At 42.2% G+C, this 22492-nt stretch overlaps 1 protein-coding gene across 1 annotated transcript in view; it reads right to left on the bottom strand.

Annotated features, from left to right (window-relative positions):
* LOC141796293 (transcription factor Maf-like) overlaps positions 1-21919 on the bottom strand; it is a 50130-nt gene extending 28211 nt beyond the window's left edge. The window contains exons 1-2 of the mRNA XM_074677325.1: positions 20534-21919; positions 13529-13599 (exon numbers count right to left, since the gene is read on the bottom strand). Coding sequence (XP_074533426.1) covers positions 13572-13599; positions 20534-21507 — 1002 coding nt within the window. The 5' untranslated portion in view covers positions 21508-21919 and the 3' untranslated portion in view covers positions 13529-13571. The remainder of the gene's footprint in view (positions 1-13528; positions 13600-20533) is intronic.
* Between the last annotated feature and the right edge of the window lie 573 nt (positions 21920-22492).

Here is a 22492-nt window from a genome sequence, read left to right as displayed (position 1 = left end):
TTTGATGGGTACACTATTCCATCATGGAGAAGAACTGACGTGATATGAGAAGTCTACTATGAAAACACTGATTTCCCGGCTGTTTCCGTTTGTTTTTTAGACATCCTAACCACTTCTACCTATTTTCCATATCAGAGGCAGGAGTTATCTTAAAATAAACTATTTGTAACTTGCTTTGCATCCCAGTTTAACAAGTTTTATTTGGTTTGAATAGAAACTTTGTAAACTCAGTTTGTTAGGTGGTAAAGTGACCAGCAAAATTTGTAGGGCTGGGACAATATGCTATTCTTGCGGTTTAATTTTTTTTAACGATTTTTGGGGTGCCGATCCAATTTAAACTGCGATTCTTCGATATTTACGATTTTTGTGATTTTTTGTTTGCTTTTTAACACCAGACCATGTTTCACCCTCTGCTGGTGAAAAGTGGTAATTTTTTTCCAATTCAGTTTGTAAACAAAGACTTGAAATGATGAATTTGAATTTGAAAAAATAATAAAATTTTGACAAAGAATCACAATTTTTATATTGTCAAACTAAAAATCCTGATAAGCAAAATTTTTTTATTTTATCTCCCACCCCTAATATTTAGCCCTATTCAGAGTCCGACGCTCTGAGACGTGTCCGGAAGTGGAAGTTGTCACTCTGTTAGGTTACATCCTAATGTTCAAATAAATAGATAAATGAATAAATAAGTCAGGGCTGCACGCTGGAGCCACGGTTAACGCTGCAGCCTCACAGCAAGAGGGTCACTGGTCCGATTCCCAGCTTGGTCGGTGGGCCTTTCTGTGTAGAGTTTGCATGTTCTACCCGTGCATGCATGGGTTCTCTGCAGGCCCTTTGGCTTCCTCCCACAATCCAAAAACATGCTCACCAGGTTAATTGGTCACTCTTAATTGTCCATAGGTGTGAGTGTGTGAGTGAATGGTTGTCTGTCTCTGTGCCAGCCCTGTGATTGACTGGTGACCAGTCCAGGGTGTACCCCACCTCTTGCCCAATGACAGCTGGGATAGGCTCCACCCACCCGCGACCCTGAACAGGAGAAGCGGTTCAGAAAAATGAATGAATGAATGAAACAAGTCTTAAAAATATCAAATCTACAGATTAACACAGATAGCAAGGTTAAATGAATCAGTGAATGCTTTTCAATTTATATTGAAGTCAGCCCTGCAGGGGTCAGCGCCCCTGTTAGGAAAAAAAATGTCTGATATCCTGAAAAAGACCAGGATGAACCACAACATAAAAACAGCATAGTATGACCAGATTATCAAAGCAAGACTGCGGGATATGTGGGGAATCACTAAAGAATTGGAAAAGGCCATGTGAGCACCATACCCACAGTATATATTTCAATAAATAACCATAACAGCCTTAAAGGTGCTGAGCATCACAAAGTAATGATGAACTGTACAACAGTCAGACAGCATGTGAGGAGGATATTTCCCTTTAATCTTCTACAAGGCTTACATCGTCTTTTATTGGTGGACAAAGTGAATCTCAGCCTGCAGCCTCGGCCCTGTAGAAATGACAATTGATTTGCAGGTTATTTCCTGCTTCCTGTGAGCTAATTGAAATAAAGTGGGATGGTGGACTCGGGCTCTGCAGCATCTATCAATACTGCAGGCGTACAGTAGAGAGAGCCTATTGCCTACTGCTGTGCTTTAACCAGTCCCACAGAATATTAGTCTCATTGTTTGGCTCATCAGCATACCTTTGTTTTATGTTTGTTTAGGTTACCTGGTGTGTGAGAATCCTTTTAATGAGTGTGTGAGCCACATTAGATGCAAGGTATATACTCAGTATATGTGTGTGTCTGTGTGTTAATATGTGTTGTTCTGTACGGTAAAGTTCATAGTCAGAATAATTTAGCAAGAAAATGAAAAAATTCTCTCCTCAATACTGAAAAAGTTGAAAAAGTTGAAAGTTCGATAAACAGGCCTCATTGGACCTCAAGAGAAGAATTGTGGGTATTTAAGATGAAGGAAATAAAAATCCAGATGCCCCCACCTCCATTACCCCCAAACAAACATCATGCTCACACATACTGATTAGTGGCACCACGCCTCACCCATCAATTTCCTCATAGTAAACATACCACAGATAAATTTACAGTATCCAGCAGCGCACATCTGTCATGGCGTATGTACGGCAGGAGACAAGAAAGAAAACTACTCGCCGCCTCTGTGTGGAAGGCTGCAGAAGAACAAGTGTTGACGTGTGTGCATGCGTGTATGTGCAAGCTCAGGAGCTGTGTTTTATTTACTTATAATGTCCCAGCTGTCGGGAGCAGCTGGATTTTATACAGATTAAAGTGGTGGGTGTACGGATTCCCTTGTACAGTACAGTGTCCTCACTTTGGGGGGAATCACAGAAGAAATCTTTTCTTCCACTGCGACAAAACCTGGGATGTCCAAAGAGTAGATTTAAATCAAAGACTCACTTTCTGTGTGTTTCAACATGCCATGTTTTAGAATAAAGTATTTTTTTCCCCTGACTTGAATTTAAAAAGTGTGCATTTAAACAGGAATGATCAACATTTAAACGCCTCTAAACAACAGCCCCTTCCTGATCTGCTTTCTCTCCAGCTCACACACAGTAATGATTCCAGCCAGTGTCTTCCAATGTTCCAATCAAAGTCTCGTTACTATGCGAGATACACTGAATCATCATTAAATCTATCTGCATATTACCTGTGCTGCTACAATTAGCTCTGAATCTCATTTGAATCTCATTTACATTACTCCTATGAATCTCAATTAAAGATAGAGATTCAAACAAACAGCCAGAGCAGTGCAAATGTGAATGTGTATTTACACACACACACACACACATGCACACACACCCACCCACACACACTGCACCTGCTGTTATCATTGCTGTTGTTTTAAGTATGTTCAGTTTAATTAATTTGTTTTGATACTCCAGACAAATCCTTTACAAATCCTCATGTGGTAATTAACAATTATCACACATTTAATAAGCACACTGAGATAATGAAACAATTAGAGAGAAACAAGCTGTTTAAAGATGGAAGCTGTGCTTTGAACTAGTGTATATGCTTTAATTGTCTTTCAGTGGCTCCGACTTCAATGAGCTTGCAGATCATAATAAATGTCCTCACAACGAACAAATCAAACAGCCTTCAAAGCAGAATTACAAACCAATAAATTATTACTTGTAGAAAATACGAGCTTTCAACAGAAACACAAACACACACACATACTGCCTTTCTCTCTGGTGTTATCATAGGGGCCAATTAGTGGGCCCCGGCTTTCTGCTCAGGCATGTGTCAGGGGACCTATAGGGAACCCACAAGGCTGCGAGAGGCCTCGGGGTAGCAGGAGAATTATCACTCTTTTCATCTCCGCGTCTCTCACGCATCCTCGCATACACACATCCACTCTCTGCTCTGAGCAAGCGAGCTCCTTCTTTTTCTCTTCTTCCTGCGCTTGTTCTCTTGCAGCACAGGAGTCCAGAGTGTCTGACAAAGGATGATTCCTATACACTACAGTATGCAAACACTTCAAGCTCATTCACTCAGGGGAGGAGGTCGCAGGATGGGACAAGTCTCGACAGACAAACGCAACCTCCACGTAGAGATGGGTCGGTCAGTGGAGTTTATTCACAACCTTTGATCTCCCAGTTCTGTTGAGCGGGACGACTATATGTCTGTGTTTGCATGTTGTGTTGCACTCCATGATATAACTATAAGCGATGAAGTGTTCAGGAAGAACACCTGATTGGTGATCTGTGTGTGCGTGTGTGTGTGTGTCTCCTGCAAAGACTTTTACACCAATCACACTCATTCCCCCCTTCCTCATCCGTCTTTCTCTCCTCTCATCCCTCTGTGCCCCCCTGCTGAGTGCCTGGTAGGTGTCTTGTACACACAAACACACTGTAACACACACCAAAAAACACACAGTAAGCCTTCAGCTAGCTGCCGCCGGTTGTAGATCCCCCTCTTCTCCTCTCTTCCTCACTCTGCAGGGAGGAGAGAGAAAGGGAGGAAGAAGAGCTGAAAGAGAAGACAAGCTCTGTTTGTGTGTGTGTGTGTGTGTGTGTGTGTGTGTGTGTGTGTGTGTGTGTGTGTGTGTGTGTGTGTGTGTGTGTGTGTGTGTGTGTGTGTGTGTGTGTGTGTGTGTGTGTGTGTGTGTGTTTGTGTGTGAACAGAAAAAGTGGACAGCTGTCCTCTGTCAAGCCTCTGTCTACCTGTCGGTTCGCTCCGCTGTAGGCTGATGGGGCTTTCTTCCTGGACTGGGAAAAAAAGACTTTGAGTCTGAACAGCAAGCTGAAATTTGTGGAACAAAACTAAATCCTGCACCTTTACAGGAACGATTCACACAGATATGTGAAAAATAAAAACATCTGAGTAATAACGGCTGTGGAAATGGTAAAAAATCGTGGACAGAGGTCGGGAACTCTTCCGTCTGTCTGATGCTGTTTTCTTCTTTGTGTGTGTTTGTGTGTGACGTTGGCGGGGACAGGGAAAGCAGAGTGGAGGCAGTAGATAAGATAAGTGCTCTTTATTTCTGACAGAGTCATTTAGCTGTGGATGAAGAGAAGAGAGGAGGGGAGGACAGCCAGCAGAGAGTTATAGTTATGGAGCTGTCGGAGGTTCGGGAGTGTTGAATGAAATGAGGTCCAGAGGAGCAGGAGGGAAACAAAGGTGCAGATGAAGAGAGAGGGGAGAAGAGAGGTAGTGGGGGATGTTTATATGACCTTGTAGTCATAGAAACAGACATGTGAGGAGGGAGGACAAGTTTCAGCTAAATCATGTGTTGTTTTTTTTGTTTTTGTTTTCCTGTGGCTCAGTAAACAGGACTTACTCTCACACACTCTCAGCTGTGAAGGAGACAGAGGTAGTACCTGTGTTTGCACTGATTGTCTCTCTCACACACATAGACAAATATAAAAGGTTTTTCATAGTCATATATTTGCTTGAAGTGAGGCATCAAAGTGCTATACACCTCCTGCCACTTCCACACACCTCTTCTGTTCCTTGTATGAAGAAAAAGTATTTATTTTCATTTATTTAAAGCCTTACACCCTTGAGAGAGGAAAAATTGCTGCATTGGCAATAGTCAGTGTGTGTGTGTGTGTGTGTGTGTGTGTGTGTGTGTGTGAGTGTGTGTGTGCTAAAAGAAAGTGTCGAGGGAGTGTGGAGCAATGCTGGGGGTTATTATGAAGAGACTGAGATGCGACAAGAGATTCCTCTGATTGGGAATAAAACACCATCTTATCTATTTAAATAAACCCCAGTGCTGCTTGACTTTAACACACACACATACACACACAAACACACACACACACTCAACCTTAAACACTATAAATAAGACTGCACATGCAGAGACACTGGAAAATAAACCCATCTTCTGACAAACACAAAAAACTGCCGAAGCTGGCAAATCTGTGCATGTAAACAAACACAAGAGCAAATTCACAAAGGGATTTGTAGTAATTAAATTGCAATGATCGCCCTGTTTTAGCTTTCACTTTGAAGATGAAAAAATAGTGTTGTGAGATGAGACATGAGGAAAAGCAGTGCTAATAGAACATGAAAAGAACATCTAATTATTCAAAGGAGAGCCGTTACTGTGGGAGCAAAAAAAAGGAGATAAACAAATAAAAAAGGTTTTATGCTCAGCTCAGCAGAAAAATGCAAAAATGAGGCTTTGATTTTAAATCACCAGAAGATCACTGGTGAGCGTCACGGTGAGCATCCCGGCCTCTGACACTAACCTGCTGACCTTTGACCTCAGGGTAGCCAACAGAGCGGGCCCGTACTTGGCCTGTGACCTTGTGGCATCTTTAATAACCAGCTTAGCTTGCTGCAGGAATGCACTGGCGTGCACATGTCAATAAGACAAGAGACATGCAAAAGATAGCTGCAGTCTGTGTGTGTTTGTGTGTGGCAGTAAATAGTGAGGGGAGGAGCAGTGATGCTGGTTGTGTCTGCAGTCGGAGGCTGCAGATGTTCCCTGCAGGTGGTCTGACACTAATAACATTCCACTTTTTACAGGCCCTTTAATTCACTCCAGATAAAGACACATTAACCATACAGTGTGTGCACTGCCATGCTCCTATCAGCACTGCCAAAATAAAACCTAATATCACAAATCTAATTCTCAATTTTTCATTCTTAAGTTGATTTTTTGCAGGGTTAAATTGTTGCATTTTATCCAACAAATATTGTGATTCTGAAGTAAAAGCATAGACTTCTCATGTAATAGGTAATGCGCCTCAAAGAGCCTGGAGCTGAATTCATTGTTCACAAAATTACCCCCGAGTGACTTTAAAAGTATTTCATCGACAACCGTTATTCCTTGTGTCATGAAGTTTAGACAATCCTCCTATCTATGCATCAATGGCATTAGTCATCTACCCCATGTAATCAGTACATCTCCTCTCTCCCTACAATCATGAGTGTGTGTGAAAGTGAGAAAAAGACAGAATATTTCGTGCATAGAGCCCCCCCCCCCCCCCCCCCCCCCCCTCTCCTTTTTTTCTACAGGCAGCGTGTTAAAAACAGTTAATGTTAAAACAGAGCCCGCTGTTGGAGCCCCTCTCTGTTTGCTCCTCCTCCCTTCCTGCCCCCTCTTTTCCAGTCCCTATATGTGTACCAACCTTGAACCAGAGTACAAAGAGAGACAGAAAGAAATGAGGACGGTGCAGCACCCTTTCTTACGTCACATGCTGGAAAATAAAGTTGATAGGCTCAGAGATTTGGAGGGTAAATCTAAATAAATTCTCTACTCAAGCTGTCCATAACTCTACCTCCACCATGTATTTCAATTAATGACTGAATATCAAATTTTAGAAAAACAAATTAAAATGGTTTATAAAATCAGTCTTAATGAACCCCCTTAAATTGACTTTGAAGTAACAGACAGCAAAGATCAGAGGAACATTCACACGCTGTTTGTCCTCCCTGGAAACATTGTCTTTTCCAGACTGTTCTTGGCACACGATCAAAGTTTTGACTTCATTTTCTGGTGCAGTTAAAGTGCACAAAATATATTTCCCTCCAAAGAGAGTCTGCTCTTCTCAGAGTCACACTCACTCCTATAACAAGAAGGAGTCTTTCCTCAACAGAGTTCATACACATGATTAATCTGATGCAGAGTAACTGCTCTAACAACAAATGCACACAGAGTAACAGCTGCAGCCGTAACCTGACTGACTCAGCCTCTCTCAGCAGTCTCATATTTAACACACCTTCAGTCAGTTAGTGACCGCTGTCTTCACTGAGTGAGAGTTCAGACTGTCGGATCACAAACCGCAGCTTGTCTCCTCTCTTTCTCCTCCTTCCCTCCTCTTCTTCCAGCCCATTAGAACACTTTTTTTTTCGTCTTCTCTTTTTTTTTGGTCATGAATCTTTAATCAGCCTTTTCAAGTGAGTGGGCAGACTGAGACTCTGCAGAGCGCTGACCAGCTGAAACACACATTCTGATGTAACCTATACAGAGGGAGCACAGGTTAGAGTTCTCAGAGACACATCTGATCAGCATCTAAATCTGACAGTTACGTGTGCGCTGGCTGCTCAAGTTAAGAAGGAAGTCTGTCGGAAGTCAAACCCTGTTTTAGTTTAATCTCTTAAATATCTACACACAGTTAAAAGCTGGAAAATGTGTGCGCAGAGTCACAGGCAGTGCGTTTACTCTGTAGGATGACAGAGAAAAAGAAATGCATGCATAGTTTCTGCATCTCTTTCTTTGTCATTTCACAAAGCCCGCGTGCACACACACACATTCACCAGTAAATAAAGCAGGCAGTCAGGTCACAATCACAGTAAAGCACACAAACGACCACCATCTGTCTCTGTGTCGCTGCCTGTAGGAGTCAATGAGCCTCAGTTCATACTACACTGCCCAAACACAACAACATCCAACATCCTGGTTTCATAAAATGAAGGAATAAATATCTTTGAAGAGGTCCAAGCAATTCATTACTCCACCTTCTTTCTTGTCACTCTCTCATTTCCGCTCTTTCCCACTTTGTCCCTGCTTCTCTTCCTGTAAATGAGTGATTTATCAGCTCTAATTGCTGGCAGTGGTTCATGTGGTCATGTGACCACTGCATGACAGCATGTGATAAATACATCCTGAAAATTAGAGCCTGCTTTGCAAACAGGAACATGCATTGCTTGCGTTTGCAGGAGGGAAAGTGAGCTTTGATACTGACGAAAATAAAATCTGTCATAAAAGAATCTTTTCAGGAAACAAACCTGAGCTCATGATGTGATCTAAACAAAATATCGTCGTAATAAAACACATTTATCAAAGTGAGGCAAAGGGCAAAGGGGGGAAATGTACAATCAATATTGATAAAATAAATCTATTGTTATGAGGTGTTCCACCGCAGTGTTCTGTAAACAGAATACACACACACACACACACACGCACACACACGCGCGCACACACGCACACAGAGTCTACAGTGGAATCTATCACTCCTTGGCTCACATGTGACTGAAAGGCCTGCAGAGCTAAGTTCATGCATCTTATTGTTACATGGAGCCGCTTCTCAACCACTGACCTTTTTATTCACCGCACCATACATTGTTAAAGTAATGTATGAGGTGTCTCAGCCACAGCTGCTTCATTGTGTTGTGTTCTGCACAGCAGAGGTACACACGAGTATGTGTGAAGCGTTTGTGTGACTTAGATGCATCTAAGCAAAATCTTCTGAATGTGAACACACGGGAGGAAATATATGCTATATGTTGAGAGATCAAACGTAAACTTTATAAAAGCAAAAAGTGTGATGTGTATGTGTGTGTGTGTGTGTGTGTGTGGCTTGTTATGACTGACAAAGGCGAAATCACATCATCGCCTGCATTTGAAAGACTAAAGGAATGATTTTCATACATTTTTCATACTTTAAACTCTAAAAGAAATCTTGTACTATTGGTCCATAACAGACAGTTATTTTAAAGAAGCACAAAACATAAACTAAAGGTAAATTAGTTGGGAATAAACATTTAAAATTCAAACCTAAAATTTAAGAGACTCAGTTTTAACTTTCCGTAGTAGTATTTTTTTTTCTCAACAGCTGGTATCTTTAAAAAGTAAAATCAAACTAATGCAGCTGAAGAAGCTTACATTAAAATTTGGGCTACTCACACATTACCAAACTCTTCTGGATAAAATGATGGAGATTAATCTGTTTTCAGGCTGTCGCTGCATACACATAAGTAATTACAGCACTTATACACTAATGCAGCACTCACTAACAGATATGCAAAAATAATAAAAATGAACCTTTATTTACACCAAGTGTTTCAGTGAGACAATTAACTTTTCTTACATTTTCTGCAACAATAATTAACTTTTCTTCACAATGCAACTCTCACCATTACATAAATACAATTCATCCATAATGCTGGGCACTTTGATTCGCCACTTCATTACTGCTGCACTAATCTCTTTTCCTGATGAAGAGCACAGAGAGACAGAATGAGCAGCACGCAGGCAGCTGATAGACAAGCGTGGAGCCTGACTGACTGACTGTCTACCTGCAACATGCTCAGCATTTGACCTCTGCATTTTTGCTTTCAGTAATGACACAAGATGATTGCTCAGTTTGGGAGCACTGAGAATCCAAACTTGTGTGTATGCTCTTTTGCATTGTATATTTTTGCAGCTTTTGCATATTGCACACATGAATACTTGTGTGTAAAAAGGTAACAGAGGGGGTGGGACAACAGAATGACTCCAGCACCTCTACTCCATGCTGTCCTCCCCCTTATTTATTTGTCTGTATTAGTTAGCTCCTTCTCAGCACTTAAAATTAATGTCATCCAGCAGAAAATAGAGCCTGAAAGCTAAAATTCAGCACTTTCCCAGCAGGCTGGTTATTTATCAAGCTAACAAGGAGAAGATGCATCCCGCTTCAGCCAGGCCGGGGAAATATGTGCCATTAAAAGCCCAGAGCGTGTGTGTGAGAGGCGGGAAATAAAAGTGAGGGTGTCAGGAAGTGGGGATGGACAGCGTCGCCCCTAATATGGATGCAGAGAGAGCAGCAGACACATTTATAAGAGAGACAATGGAAGAAGTTAGAGGAAACACAATACTTATTCTGCATGTGCTGCATGTGTGAATATGAAGTGCTGATTGTGCTGGTGGCTATAAAAGACGATCCTTTAGGGGATACAGAAGACATAGTTTGGAGCTTTGAATAAATCATGTGCTGCCACAGTGAGCTTAGCACTAATTTTCTCTTTAGGAGCTGGGTGTTGAAACACGTCCCGAGGACTGTTAGCATTGTGCCGTGTTAACATCTCTATAGCATCAAGAGCTAACGCCTCTGTGTTGGAATTCAATTAGACATTGGGTGCAACGCTAAGCAGCTAGCATCAGGCGGTCACCACAGGGGAGAGGGAGAGAGGAGGGGTTGGTGCATGGGGGAAGAGAGGAAGGTGTGTTTGTGTGACTGTGTGTATGTGTGTGTGTGAGGAGAAGGAGGCTGGAGGCAGGAGGAAGGCCCTGGGCTGCTGGCTGCGGAGATTCAGGGGAATACATTATATCAAAGTAACCTCGGGCTCATCACAAGTTCCTCTCTCAATCACACACAGTCACAACCTGGGGACAACAGTGGCTCTGAGGCTCACACACAAACACGCACACACACATACACACACTGGTAAAAGCTTTACAACTAATTATGTTTGAATAAAACAACACAAAGCAGCTTTAAACAAGTGAAACACAGGAGGGGAAAGTATTAACATAAGTTGAAAAGAGGAGAGAGCTGATGTTTAGAGGACTAGCTTGCGGGTGCAGATTTCTCCTGGAGTATCGTCTGTTCTGTGGTTCAGAACAAAGTGAAAACACACACTACATTTTCAAAAACAAGCCAAATCTAAACACCACCATCACTTTGTGTATCTTTAAAACTGCAGAGCGGGAAATCTTTTTTCTCCCTTTTTTTTAACATTTCAATCCAAACCCAAGTCGACTTGTTTTCACTCTTTTTTTGGGGGGCTAATAATGAGCATACATCCTGTTCATATCCTGGCTGTCATTTGGATTTCTGGATGGAGGGTTGACGTCTGTGTCACTGTGAAGACTGTGAGAGTGTGATGAGTCTCTCATGGAGCAGCTAGTAGTTATATATATCTCAGGCTGTAAATGGAAAGTGAAGTGTGTCAAAGTGTGGATGGAGGAAAATCCTGCCAGAGCATAGCTGCAGGTTTTTATGAGTGAAAATCCAGTTTTTAAGTAAAATGAAGGTGATCAGTTATTGTTTAGTATCTGGGATTATACAAGAAGGTTTAGGCTAAAAATCTGTTATGATATCTAACTTCGTTCCCTATTTTCTGCAAAGTTTAATAATATCAAACATGTGACTGCACACTAACAAGCCCAAACAGATGATGCACATGAATATTGATATTTTCCAAGACACATAAAGTGTCTGATATTTATAGCAACACTGAATTTAAACATTTTCCACACATCAAATTACATATCCCCCTTTCTTTCTCTCTTGCTCACACACACACCTTGATGCATATGTGTGTGCATGTGTCCTTCCCCCTCTTGCGTGCCTACACAAACCTGACCTGCCTGCTGTCAGCCACAGAGGCACCTTGCCTCCCTGCGCCCCCTCCCCCCCGAGTGGCCGACTCACCCCGTCACCATGAGGAAGAAGATGAAGAAGAAGAAGAAGAAGAAAGGGGAGGGAGGAGGAGGTGGAGGGATGATAACAGGGTATAATGGGTAAAGGTGGGGGAGAGGTAAAAGTGGAGGGGCTGTTGGGAGGTGCAGGGAGGGGAGGAAGGTGGAGGCGTGGTGGGTGGGGGCTCTGGAGCTTCTTCTAATGTGCCCTCTCCACTCCTGCGCCTGTGACCTCAGAGCTCCTGACAGGCAGAAAGTGCTGAAGCATGCAGGTGTCCTAACACTGCAGAAACACACACATGCGAGCGCTGGAACACGTGCTCAACACACACACACACACACACACACAGGCAGGCAAACAGACGCAGGTGTCCTATCTTAGCAGCCTACACACTCTTTAACTCTTTCACCACCATCCTCACTTCCTGTATTTAAACTTGTTTTTTTAGATTATGCATAATCCTGTTTTGTTCTTTTACGCATATCTAAAATTAATTGTTATGTAAAAACTCTGACAGAGATGGAGTGTACCTGACGGTGAAAGCAGCTTGTGCTTCACAATGCTGAGCACAAGAGGAAAGTAGAGTATTCTGTCTGCTGTACAGTAAAATTAGCCGCTGCTGATGCTGTACTTTCCTCTGTCCAGCCTCTCCTCTGTATACTGTAAAACCTGAGGTGTCCACAGAGTGTCCTGTCCTGCCTCTATGTGTGTGTATGTGTGTGTGTGTGTGTGTGTGTGTAAGGGGTGGGGGTGGGTTAGGGTTAGAGAGTTGTATTACAGTGGTGATGAGTCGCCTGGCTGGGAGGCTGATACCTCAGCAGCCCCCAGCATTGACCAGGCCTTTAAATAAAGCCTTCGATCCTCCAGCAGCAGAGAAGGTCACCGCCTGCCTCTGGTTACCCTGCCTGTCTGTCTGCAGCCGTGACCAGGAGCCCTACCGCCACGCCTTCCTTCGTCTTGCACCCTCACCCGGCACTCGTGTATGCAATCAAAAATTCTCCCACAAACTTTGCACAATTTCTCCTCTATCCTTCCCATCTGATCAACAACTACCCCTTGCATCCCATTTTTTTCATTGCCCATCATCGGTCCATCCACATGTCGGCCAGATATAAAATATATTTTTTGGTATCATCTCCACAGAGAGAGCTGAGAGAGTGAAGGAGGTTAAAGGGTCAAGACAGAGTAAGGTTTTGGCATCATCCCATGAGCACTGCCAATGTCACCCCCCTGTCAATCTAGCAGCACTGACAGAGCCCCGAAACAAAAATGCAGCATCACACACTGCGAACATTGAGACAGCATCATAGAGATAAATATGAATTGGGGGAAAAAATATCCTACCCAGTGGATCTTCAAGGGGAAATCAATACAACTGGTTCTGTTTTCTTATAGAAAAGACATCACGATAGACTTCATCATGCTTGTTATGGTTTTGTCTTACTGTTAATTCAAGTTGAAAACTACACTAGTTTTTCTTTTTTCCTAACTGTTGCACTGAATAATGTTTCTTCTGATCGTAAAACACACAAACTTTCAGGTTCCTTAGCAATTGTAGCAAAAGTTTGGCTCAGACGATACCTGTGGTTTTGTTTCTTTTTCTTTTACGGAATGGATGAATCAGAGAAAAGGGAGTCAATGCAGTTATTTAGTGTCACCCCATGATTTTGAAAATTTCTATTACACTAATAGTTTCCCATTAAAAAAAACCCTTTGGATCAGTTGCTCTATTCATTAATTTAAAGGGACGGCTGAGAAATTATGAGCGTTATTTTGTTGAGCATTCAGGAGATATTTTCATTTTGGGTGCAGTTAATGTTGTTTGACTTCCATGTTAAATGTTGAAGCTTTATAAATGTATAATTGCGTTTGGATAAAATAAAGAGAAGATGAAAGACTGAACAGAAGTTACCTCAGACTCCCGGACGGTGGGATAGAGATGTCACAGCTCTGTATCACAGATGGAGGAATTTTCTTGATGTCCTGCAAACAAAAAAATAAATAAATACATAAAAATGAAACAGAAGAAGGAAACTTTTAATTAAACGCGCTCTCTCTTTTGACAGCAGAAGAAACTAATTTTACATGACAGACTGCAAACATGAAGTTGAATGTGTCTGGGTCATAATAATGGGAATGTAACATGATAGGGAGTGTAAAGATTAAGGAGACAGAGAGTAACTGTATGTTGAAATGCTGAGTTATGGCATCGATATATATATAAATATTAAACGACTGGTGAGATGAATTCATACATGCTGTAAAATACAGAAAAGAATCCTTTGATATCTGCAAAAGTGGATCAAAGATCTTTAAAATAATTCAGGATTGTAGATCTAAATTAAAGCAGAGGTTTATATTAGACAGGCAGCAACAAATATGAACAAAAAAAAACAAACAAACCAAATCAGTTCTCTTCAAATCAATGTCGTATTACAGTGGATCAATACAAGATTTGAATAGACGACACACACACACACACACACACACACACACACACACACACACACACACACACACACACACACACACACACACACACACACACATACTCACACATACACTCGATGAAGCATGATTTAAAATGAATCTTCAATATCAAAATTAAAACACAATTTTGGTTACTACCATTCTGTACAGCATTAAGTTTGATTCATGCCATTTTTAATTTTATCTTTTCCATGCATGTTTTTTACAATTTAATTTGACTTTGTAAATTGATCAAACAAAAAAAAGATAAAATAAATAATTTCTAAAAAGCTTGCACTGAATAAGAGGCTGACATTCTTGTGGATACTCAATTATTACTTAAAAACATTGCGTGCATGTATCTAGGATGACCGTAGATGAATAAAACTTGTTTTTTATACAGCAGCTAATAATCCTGGAAAACTTTTAACTCAGCCTCACTGCCGCAAATGAGGAAAAAGGAGAAACAAAGTTTATTAATGCCCCTCAATCCATCTTTAGCTACAAAGAGAGCCATTCATTTCCCTGTAATCCGATTCACACTGAGGCCAAATGGACTCTGACCCATTCAGCTACGCAGGAGCTCTCAGTGACACAACTGCACGCAGTCACCTGAAAAACGCTCTGACATGGACACAGACGCAGACACACAAAGCTGCCACTCTGACCTAAATTTTGATAGACTTTGAGTTTCACCTCAATAAACATGAAGACACACATTCACACAGCTGTCCAGGGAGACAATCGAAGAGCATGGAAAACACACATGAAACAAGATGACGTTTACAAACACAGACATGTGCAGGCAGAATACATACTCTTACTCACACGCACACACACACACACACACACACACACACACACACACACACACACACACACACACACACACACACGCTGCCTGCACACACATGACCTCTCTGTGTTCACTCTGGCTAAGTCAAACAAGTGCCCATACACACACACACACACACAAACACACACACACACCAAACACTTGGCTTGATACGGGGGTAGTAGGGTCCACGTGCAGAGAGCAGCTACAAGGCAGCGGTGTTTGGGGTCAAGGCCTTTCCCAGGTACAAATGAAAGGGAGAGGAGAGACCGTGGAAGAGCCGAACAACACTGTGGGTCACCTTGCCTGGCAAAGAGATCAATGTCTGTTTGACTGGCTGAAAGAGACTGAGTGAGAGGGAGAGGCTGACTGCAGCAGAAGGGTAAATCACCTCTCTGGCTTCATTGAGATGCAGGTAAAACACACAGGGGTCGGGCTCAGCTCCAGATCCACCCTGCATAATATAAACTTGTGCACACACACACACAGTTTGTCACACCATACACTAAGTTTTTTGTTTTGTTTTTAACAACCCACCACCATGTCGGCTGCTGCGGTCCAAAACACACACTCCACTGACTCTGTGCCCTGCAACTCAACTCAGTGAAAACATCAACACAGCCTGAGCTCTGTTTATCTGCGACTCTGAATATTGTGATCACATATCATTAAATCATAATTAGCTTTCATCTATTGCCCTTTAGTTATGCATTCTGAGGAGAGCTTCTTGTACCAGCAAATGCAAATCTGGTATTTTCATTCTGCTGAAACACACATCAACACCACATGTACATGTTCACATTCTTTACTGTGATATCAGCGTCAGACTACAGGGCTGGACACAAGAAAACCACATCACCTCCTCTCTACACATGGAACTATTTGCAGGAGAAAATATTCTCCACGTGAAGCCAATAGAGGCAGATATACAGTCAGAGGCAGCAGCACAAACCTGCTTTACAGCTGCTGCATTCTCACCACATGCACGGCCTTGACAGGAGGGGACAAGTTAAATTATTAGGGTTTCAAATAAATGACACATAACTCAGGACACTGCAAGTCAGGGAGCGGGAGAAGGAGAGGGAGGAGAGAGGGAGAGCTCTGCGGGTCTACATGATGGACGCAGCACAGAGGAACATAAACGCAGCTGATTTAAATCACTTTAAATGTAAATGTTTATCGCACGGAGTGATGCAGATGTGGATTGAGTGCAAGAGATTGAAATTGTTTCCTCTTTTGAATGCAAATTTGCTTTAACCCTTTGGGGATATTTTTTTTACAGAAAGGCTGCTCTCACGGGGAGGGAGAATAAAACAAACATACACTGAAGGTAAATTGTTGCCTTAAAATGAAACATATGACCCACATTATTAGAAATCAATTTTTTTTTCAGTGACGGCAAATAGAGCCTAATATGACTCTGGCTTTGGGGATTTGCTGGCCATATTGGCTGCAATTTTACTTCCTCAATGTTGAATTAATGAAGGGTTGCACAGTAAATCTTGCTGTACCTGGTGCAATAAAAATAAAGATACTCAGGCACTTTTCTGGTATTATCTTAAAATATAAAACGTTAACTTACTTCCTAACTGATCATAAAATACACCTCTCATAATAATATTTCTCAATCCGCCCAGAAAAATTAACGGAGCAGTTGAACTCTGGTTCTGTTGCTCTTGGATGAACTGGTGAATAAGTGTTGAGGGAATTAATGCAGCTGCAATTTTTGCGTCATTTTGCACTCTCTAGGTTTTGTCTTGGTCACTGACATTGTGTAACTCTTGTGAGTTGTGAATACTTTTGTGTAGGTTTTTTACTGATCGACATTAAAGCTACAAGCACTAAATTGTCCTGAAAAAATGAGTCATTCCTACAGATTCAATGCACTGACTGTACACACTCCCCTCCACCACAAGGTCAAAGAAAAAGACAATGGCGGCTAGTTATCGAGCACTCACACAAATAGACACTAAAAAGTGTGCACCTTCTTTGTCCTATTAATTCTGAGACATTAAAGCAGAGTACACGACGATGATTCAAATGTCAATACTGATAAATTTCAAAGTGATTTCCCATAGTTGACCTGAAAGAGAGAGTCCAATATTGTGACAGCAGACAACTGCATTATCTTTAATAACCTAATCATTGGACAGACTGCAAATGATCACAGCGTACAAGTCAATACACAGGACCAGAGAATAGAATTACAGTTCATACTGATAAGATTAATAATGTGCAGTGTGTGCGCTTGTGTGTGTTTGTGTGTGTGTAGACTTTTTCATGTTGAGAGGAAGCACGAGGCGGAGAGAGGAGCTCTGAGAAATGAGGAGGAAGTGCTGAAATATTGTTTCCTGTGCCTTCTGTCCTCCTTTAACACAGGAAGTGAATCAGTGTTACTTAGTCCTCCAGCCCCTCAGTGTGTCTACAAGTCAAAACACACACACATAAACACACTCACGCATACACAGCCTCCTACACTGTTTCCACACCTCTTGATCAGCAATTCTCCGCTGTATTATTCTTTAATAACAAATACTCTGGCTCCCCCAGAAGCCCCACAACTGCTGATACGCAGACAGGTCCAGGTAAGGCTGACCCGAGCTGAGTCCTGAGACTGGACCAATCCTATCTACCTCACCAAGAAAGAAGAATAGCATCTCCAGTCCCAGGTTATAACACAAATGTAATTAAATAGCACACTATATTGACCTAATCAGATAGCAGGGCCATAAATTAGTGGACACATGCTCACTAAAAGGCCCTCTCCTCTCAGCTAGGAGGCATCTCTGATCGTTTATCATCTGAGAGGAGCAGCCAGCATCCCTCTCTCCTCCTCTCTTGCTCTATCTCTGTCTCTCACTCACTTCTAATCAGAGAGAAAATTCTTCCTGCAGGCATGGCAGGATCATCCTCGACCATCTTGCTCCTCACACCAGGCTTTCACAGGGGGCAAATGTAAGCCAGGTGACTGTGTAGGTCAGATGCTGTCACACAGGTGAGACACAGACCTCCATATTCACCCATCCGTTTAAACACACCACCCCTGGGCTACTCTTGAAAGTTTCAAAAAGCAAAAAAAAAAAAAAAAAAAACAGGTTCATCCGTATGCTCACACGCATGACACACGCATGCGCTGAATCTCCGACCTGCTCTGTCCACCACATGTAACATGTGCTGACAGTGACCTGAGCTGCAGCGCAATCAGGTCCTTGTGTGTCTTCTCTCTGGAGCATTGTGCTCTTTGAGAGGGGGGTCAATTTTTAGGAGCAGGAGCAGATACAGACTGTTTCCAGAGCTGTCAGTCTCTACAAAACCAGATCACTTCGACCGCCTTTTTCCTTTCACTCTTTTCAACTTTTTCTGTCAGACAATCTTTGCAATCAAGAGAGAGTGGATGGCGAAAAATACCCTGGGAGAAATTACTGAATGCCAATGAATGCATAGATATATTTTTTTAGAATTTGTTGCGATGACAGTATACAATTGTTCAGCTGCAACAAGTTTACTTTCAGCGGAACTAGAGGAATTCAAGATCCACATTTTCGAAGTTAGACATTTGTCCTGATCATTGCCTTAACCAAAAGTTATTTTATTTTTCTGTCTTTTTTTTGTATTTTCCGCAGTTTGAGTCGAAACTTTTACCAAATGATATTCAACAAGTGGACAGCTGCCGGGTAAAGAGTGCAGGTTTAATCTTAAATTATCAATCATTAACTCTGCTTTTTTTTTCTGGGACAGCTGCAGCACAAATAGAAGGCCGTGATTATGAAAAAAAGAATTTTGAAAGCAACACTGAGCACAGCTGCATGAATTTCCGCACATTTTTGAGAGATAAATGTAAGAGTTTGAGTAAGATACACAACAGGTGAGGGGCGTCTCCTATTCTCTCTCAAGAAACAAAACGTATCAAATAATTTTCACAGTTTGGATTAGGAGAATTAATGTACATTTAATTAAAAACCTTATACCACGACTTTCGTGTATATAAAGTGTACATAAGCTGGACTCTTAAGTTTGTTAAAATTACGCGCCTCGTGCGCAACATCTGCATCGCGCTGTAGCCAAAAGTGGATGAACAGATGTTTAATTTTTCATAAACATTTGCAAATAAAATATGCTTTTTGTGCGTATTGAATTACAGGCTGAGAAAATTAAAAAAGAGTTTCTGACAGACACAGAGACAAACAGCATGCAGAACAAAAGAGAGAAAATAAAACAAAACATTTTCAGCAAAGTGGACTTGTTTCCATTCATGAGGATTTATTGATGAATGGCACATTTATTAGATTCCATTTTTAAAGAGTGAACACCGTGTCACGATGCCAGTGAACTGTACTGGCCAGCAATACACTTGACTGAAGCTCCAGAAATCACAAAAGATGTGGTCTATGGTTGCATTACCATGATAATTATTTGACAACACCGGGAAACATGGGATTTCAATTTTGAAGCACTTTACGGTTTATTTCCCGAAAAACATCAACAGGGTGGAATGTAAGCTTTAAAGTTTCCGAAATGAATCTCAAAGAAATTAAGAAACAAATTGGAGAAATACAGATTCACTTGTTGCAACAATTTGCATGAAAGCCTTTTTCTCTTGTTTCAGGACATGCGTCAGATTCTGCTTTTGTTTCATTCAAATCATTTTACCAGCAGCGCACTTGTTGATCACAGTTATCTATTTAGTCTGGCCTTTTCCAGAGAAAATATTATCAAAAATGTTCGTCCAACGCTGCTTAGCTCGGGCGGTATGTTGCCTGTTAGCATGCCAATAAATCAATACTAATACGTGGATGTTTTATTCCCCACATGTCATTTTTTGTGAGAGCTCCAAAAGAAGCCTGTGAAATAAAGGAGCGTCCATGATCGCGTGAACTTTTTAAAAACAATGTGACGAATGGAAACTTTTGGTCACACTTTATGTTCCTTTTTTTCTACAAATAAGTCCTTAGAAGGGTTAAACAATACACAAAATCATTTGACAGAAGTTCATGAAATTAAGAAAAACCAAGAGAGTAAAAACTCAATCCGTACATGACCAGCATGCATGGCTTCACAAAAACTGTCAGACCACAGTCCTTCAGACGTCTGCTGCTGCTGACTTTGGATGTTTTTCACAAGACAAAAATGAACTGTATGAGAATGAGATCGTTCATGTCAAAATGAACTGACTTTGAAAGGGAAAAATCACAACAAAATAAAGCTGCTGTGCCTGAGAATTGCATCATTTCACACCAGATAAGGTTTGATGAAGTGAACAGGATGGACGAGGCTGTGAGGGCGGATCTGTTCAGTAAAGTTAAAATTGTTTCTGCATTGTGTCAGAAAACAGAAAGCCTTTGATATAATTCTGGCAACTGCATACTTATTTAAAGTCATAAAGACAGGCTGGTTTATGTGTTTTTTGTAAGTGGTGAAACATAAATCAAAGTTCTTTACTTTTAAACAAAACAGTTTTAAAAGTGGGAAAACTCTTTAGTCTTTATCTAGCGCAGCGTAATTTAAACGTCGACATAAGTTGCACAACCTATTTGAAACTGCGCGTAAAAGAGAAGTTTATTTTCGTTTTCTCTGTGAGGGCTGATATTTAAACTTTTCAGCGCCGGGACTCACATGAAAAACTCCGGGGATGAGGGGTTGTTGTCGCTGCCGGACCCTCCGTTTTCTCGGAAGCCGGTGCTGATGAGCTTCTCGTATTTCTCTTTGTAGGCGTCCCTCTCCCTGGCCAGCCGGGAAATCTCCTGCTTGAGGTGGTCCACCTGCTGTATGAGCTGCGTCTTCTCCCCTTCCAGGACGTGCCGTTGCTGGACCCGCTTGTAGCGGCAGGACTGAGCATAGCCTCTGTTCTTTAGTGTCCTCCTCTTCTGTTTCAGACGGATCACCTCTTCCTTGCTGACCCCCCGGAGCTGCCGGTTCAGTTCCCGCACCGACATGGTCACAAGCTGCTCGTCCGAGAAGCGATCCTCCAGGCGCAGGTGCTGGTGGTTTCCCCCTACTCCGCCGGACTGAGACCCGGAGGAGGGGTGGTGTGCCCCTGGGTGGTGGTGGTGGTGGTGATGGTGATGGTGGTGAGGTGTCCCATTCTGAGCTGCGGCTGCAGCAATAACCGCGGACACCACGGCGGCCGCTGATCCCATCTCCTCCCCGGCCATGGCGCCCCCTGGCCCGGCTGCGCCGCCGAACTGCTGCCCCCTGGCATAGCCATCGAAGGTCTGGAGCTGGTGACTGCTGCTGATCAGCGCCTCTACGGCGTCCTCTGGGCTAAAGCCCAGAGCCTCGGGGTTCAACTGCTGTTGGTACCCGGTCATCCAGTAGAAATCCTCCAAGTGCGCCTTCTGTTCGCTCCCTGATCCCGGACTGGGCGCCGAGAAGCTTGGAGAGGGGGGAACCGAGCTGCAAGGCGTGCTCATCGGGGTGGAAGACAGGGATCCCCCGGCGACCAGGCGGCTGCACTGGCTGATGCTGCGATCGGGCTCCACCGGCTCCTTTTTCACTTCAAACTTCATCAGATCGAAGTCATTAACATATTCCATGGCCAGGGGACTGGTGGGCAGGTCGGAGTTGCTCATTGCCAGCTCTGATGCCATCCTCTTGCTGTTGACAGTCCTCCAAAGGGGGTGAGGAGCACCTGTCAAAGTGGGCTGCTGAGACACGCACTGAGCCAGCTTGATTTCTTTATTTATTTTCTTCAAAACCAGAGGAAAAAGTGGGTTTTCTCGCACTAATTGCGCAGCGCAGGTTTGGGTTTTGTGCGTCGATAAGTTTTTTTTTCTTCAGTCTGTGTTGCACAGACGCATTGGAGCAGCGCTGTTTCCTCCCTCTCTCCCAGCGTGCGGGTGTCTGAGCGCCGCTCTCTCTGTTTCTACCATTTAACACTTCATGGCTCCTTTTAGGATTAGTGCGCCAATTTGAGGAGGTTCACGTACGTGTCCCGGCCAAATAGTTGCTTTGTGGCGAATGAAAAAAAAACTCCACCCAACGATTGATAGATTTTTTTTTCTAAAGGATCACTCAGCCGACGAGTTAAAAAGCATTGCTTAGTTTTATAGGCGCCCTGACGTCAAGGACTGAAATATGAAATTGACCGCGACTCAGCCAATCAGGAGCCCAGGCTGGGACGGTAATTAGCATAATAGTGAAGAAGGCAAAGTTTTCATAACTGTCTTAGCCCATCAGCTGAATGACATGATTTTTTTTATTCAGTTTTGATCCTTTTGCATGAAAATGAGAAAGAAAGCAAAACAAGAAAACAAAGGGAAAAAAGGATTCCAAAGACTCGCGTTAGATATGCATGTCTGTTTCATAGATAATAAGTTGTATGAATTCGTATTTAATGATGTATAGTATTACTGTCCAATAAAATGGCCAAACATTATGTTTGGTCATAATTTAAACTAAAATCCTGATTTTAAAAAGTCGATTGTTTCAGCACAGTGAAGTCAGGTTTTGTAAGACCTTATTTAGTGTGTTAATATAACAAAACGTTATATAGATTTGTTGTGTTTGTGTGTCATTGATTATGTAAATATCCTTCTAATCAAGAAGATAAAAAGCATTTTTTTTCTTTTTTGT

This window comes from Halichoeres trimaculatus, unplaced genomic scaffold (assembly GCF_033239565.1).
Source record: "Halichoeres trimaculatus isolate MK-OKI-2021-1 unplaced genomic scaffold, fHalTri1.1 fHalTri1_scaffold_10, whole genome shotgun sequence".
Classification (NCBI taxonomy): domain Eukaryota; kingdom Metazoa; phylum Chordata; class Actinopteri; order Labriformes; family Labridae; genus Halichoeres; species Halichoeres trimaculatus.
Note: the sequence above shows the minus strand (reverse complement) of the source record. Positions and strands in the feature narration are given on the sequence as shown.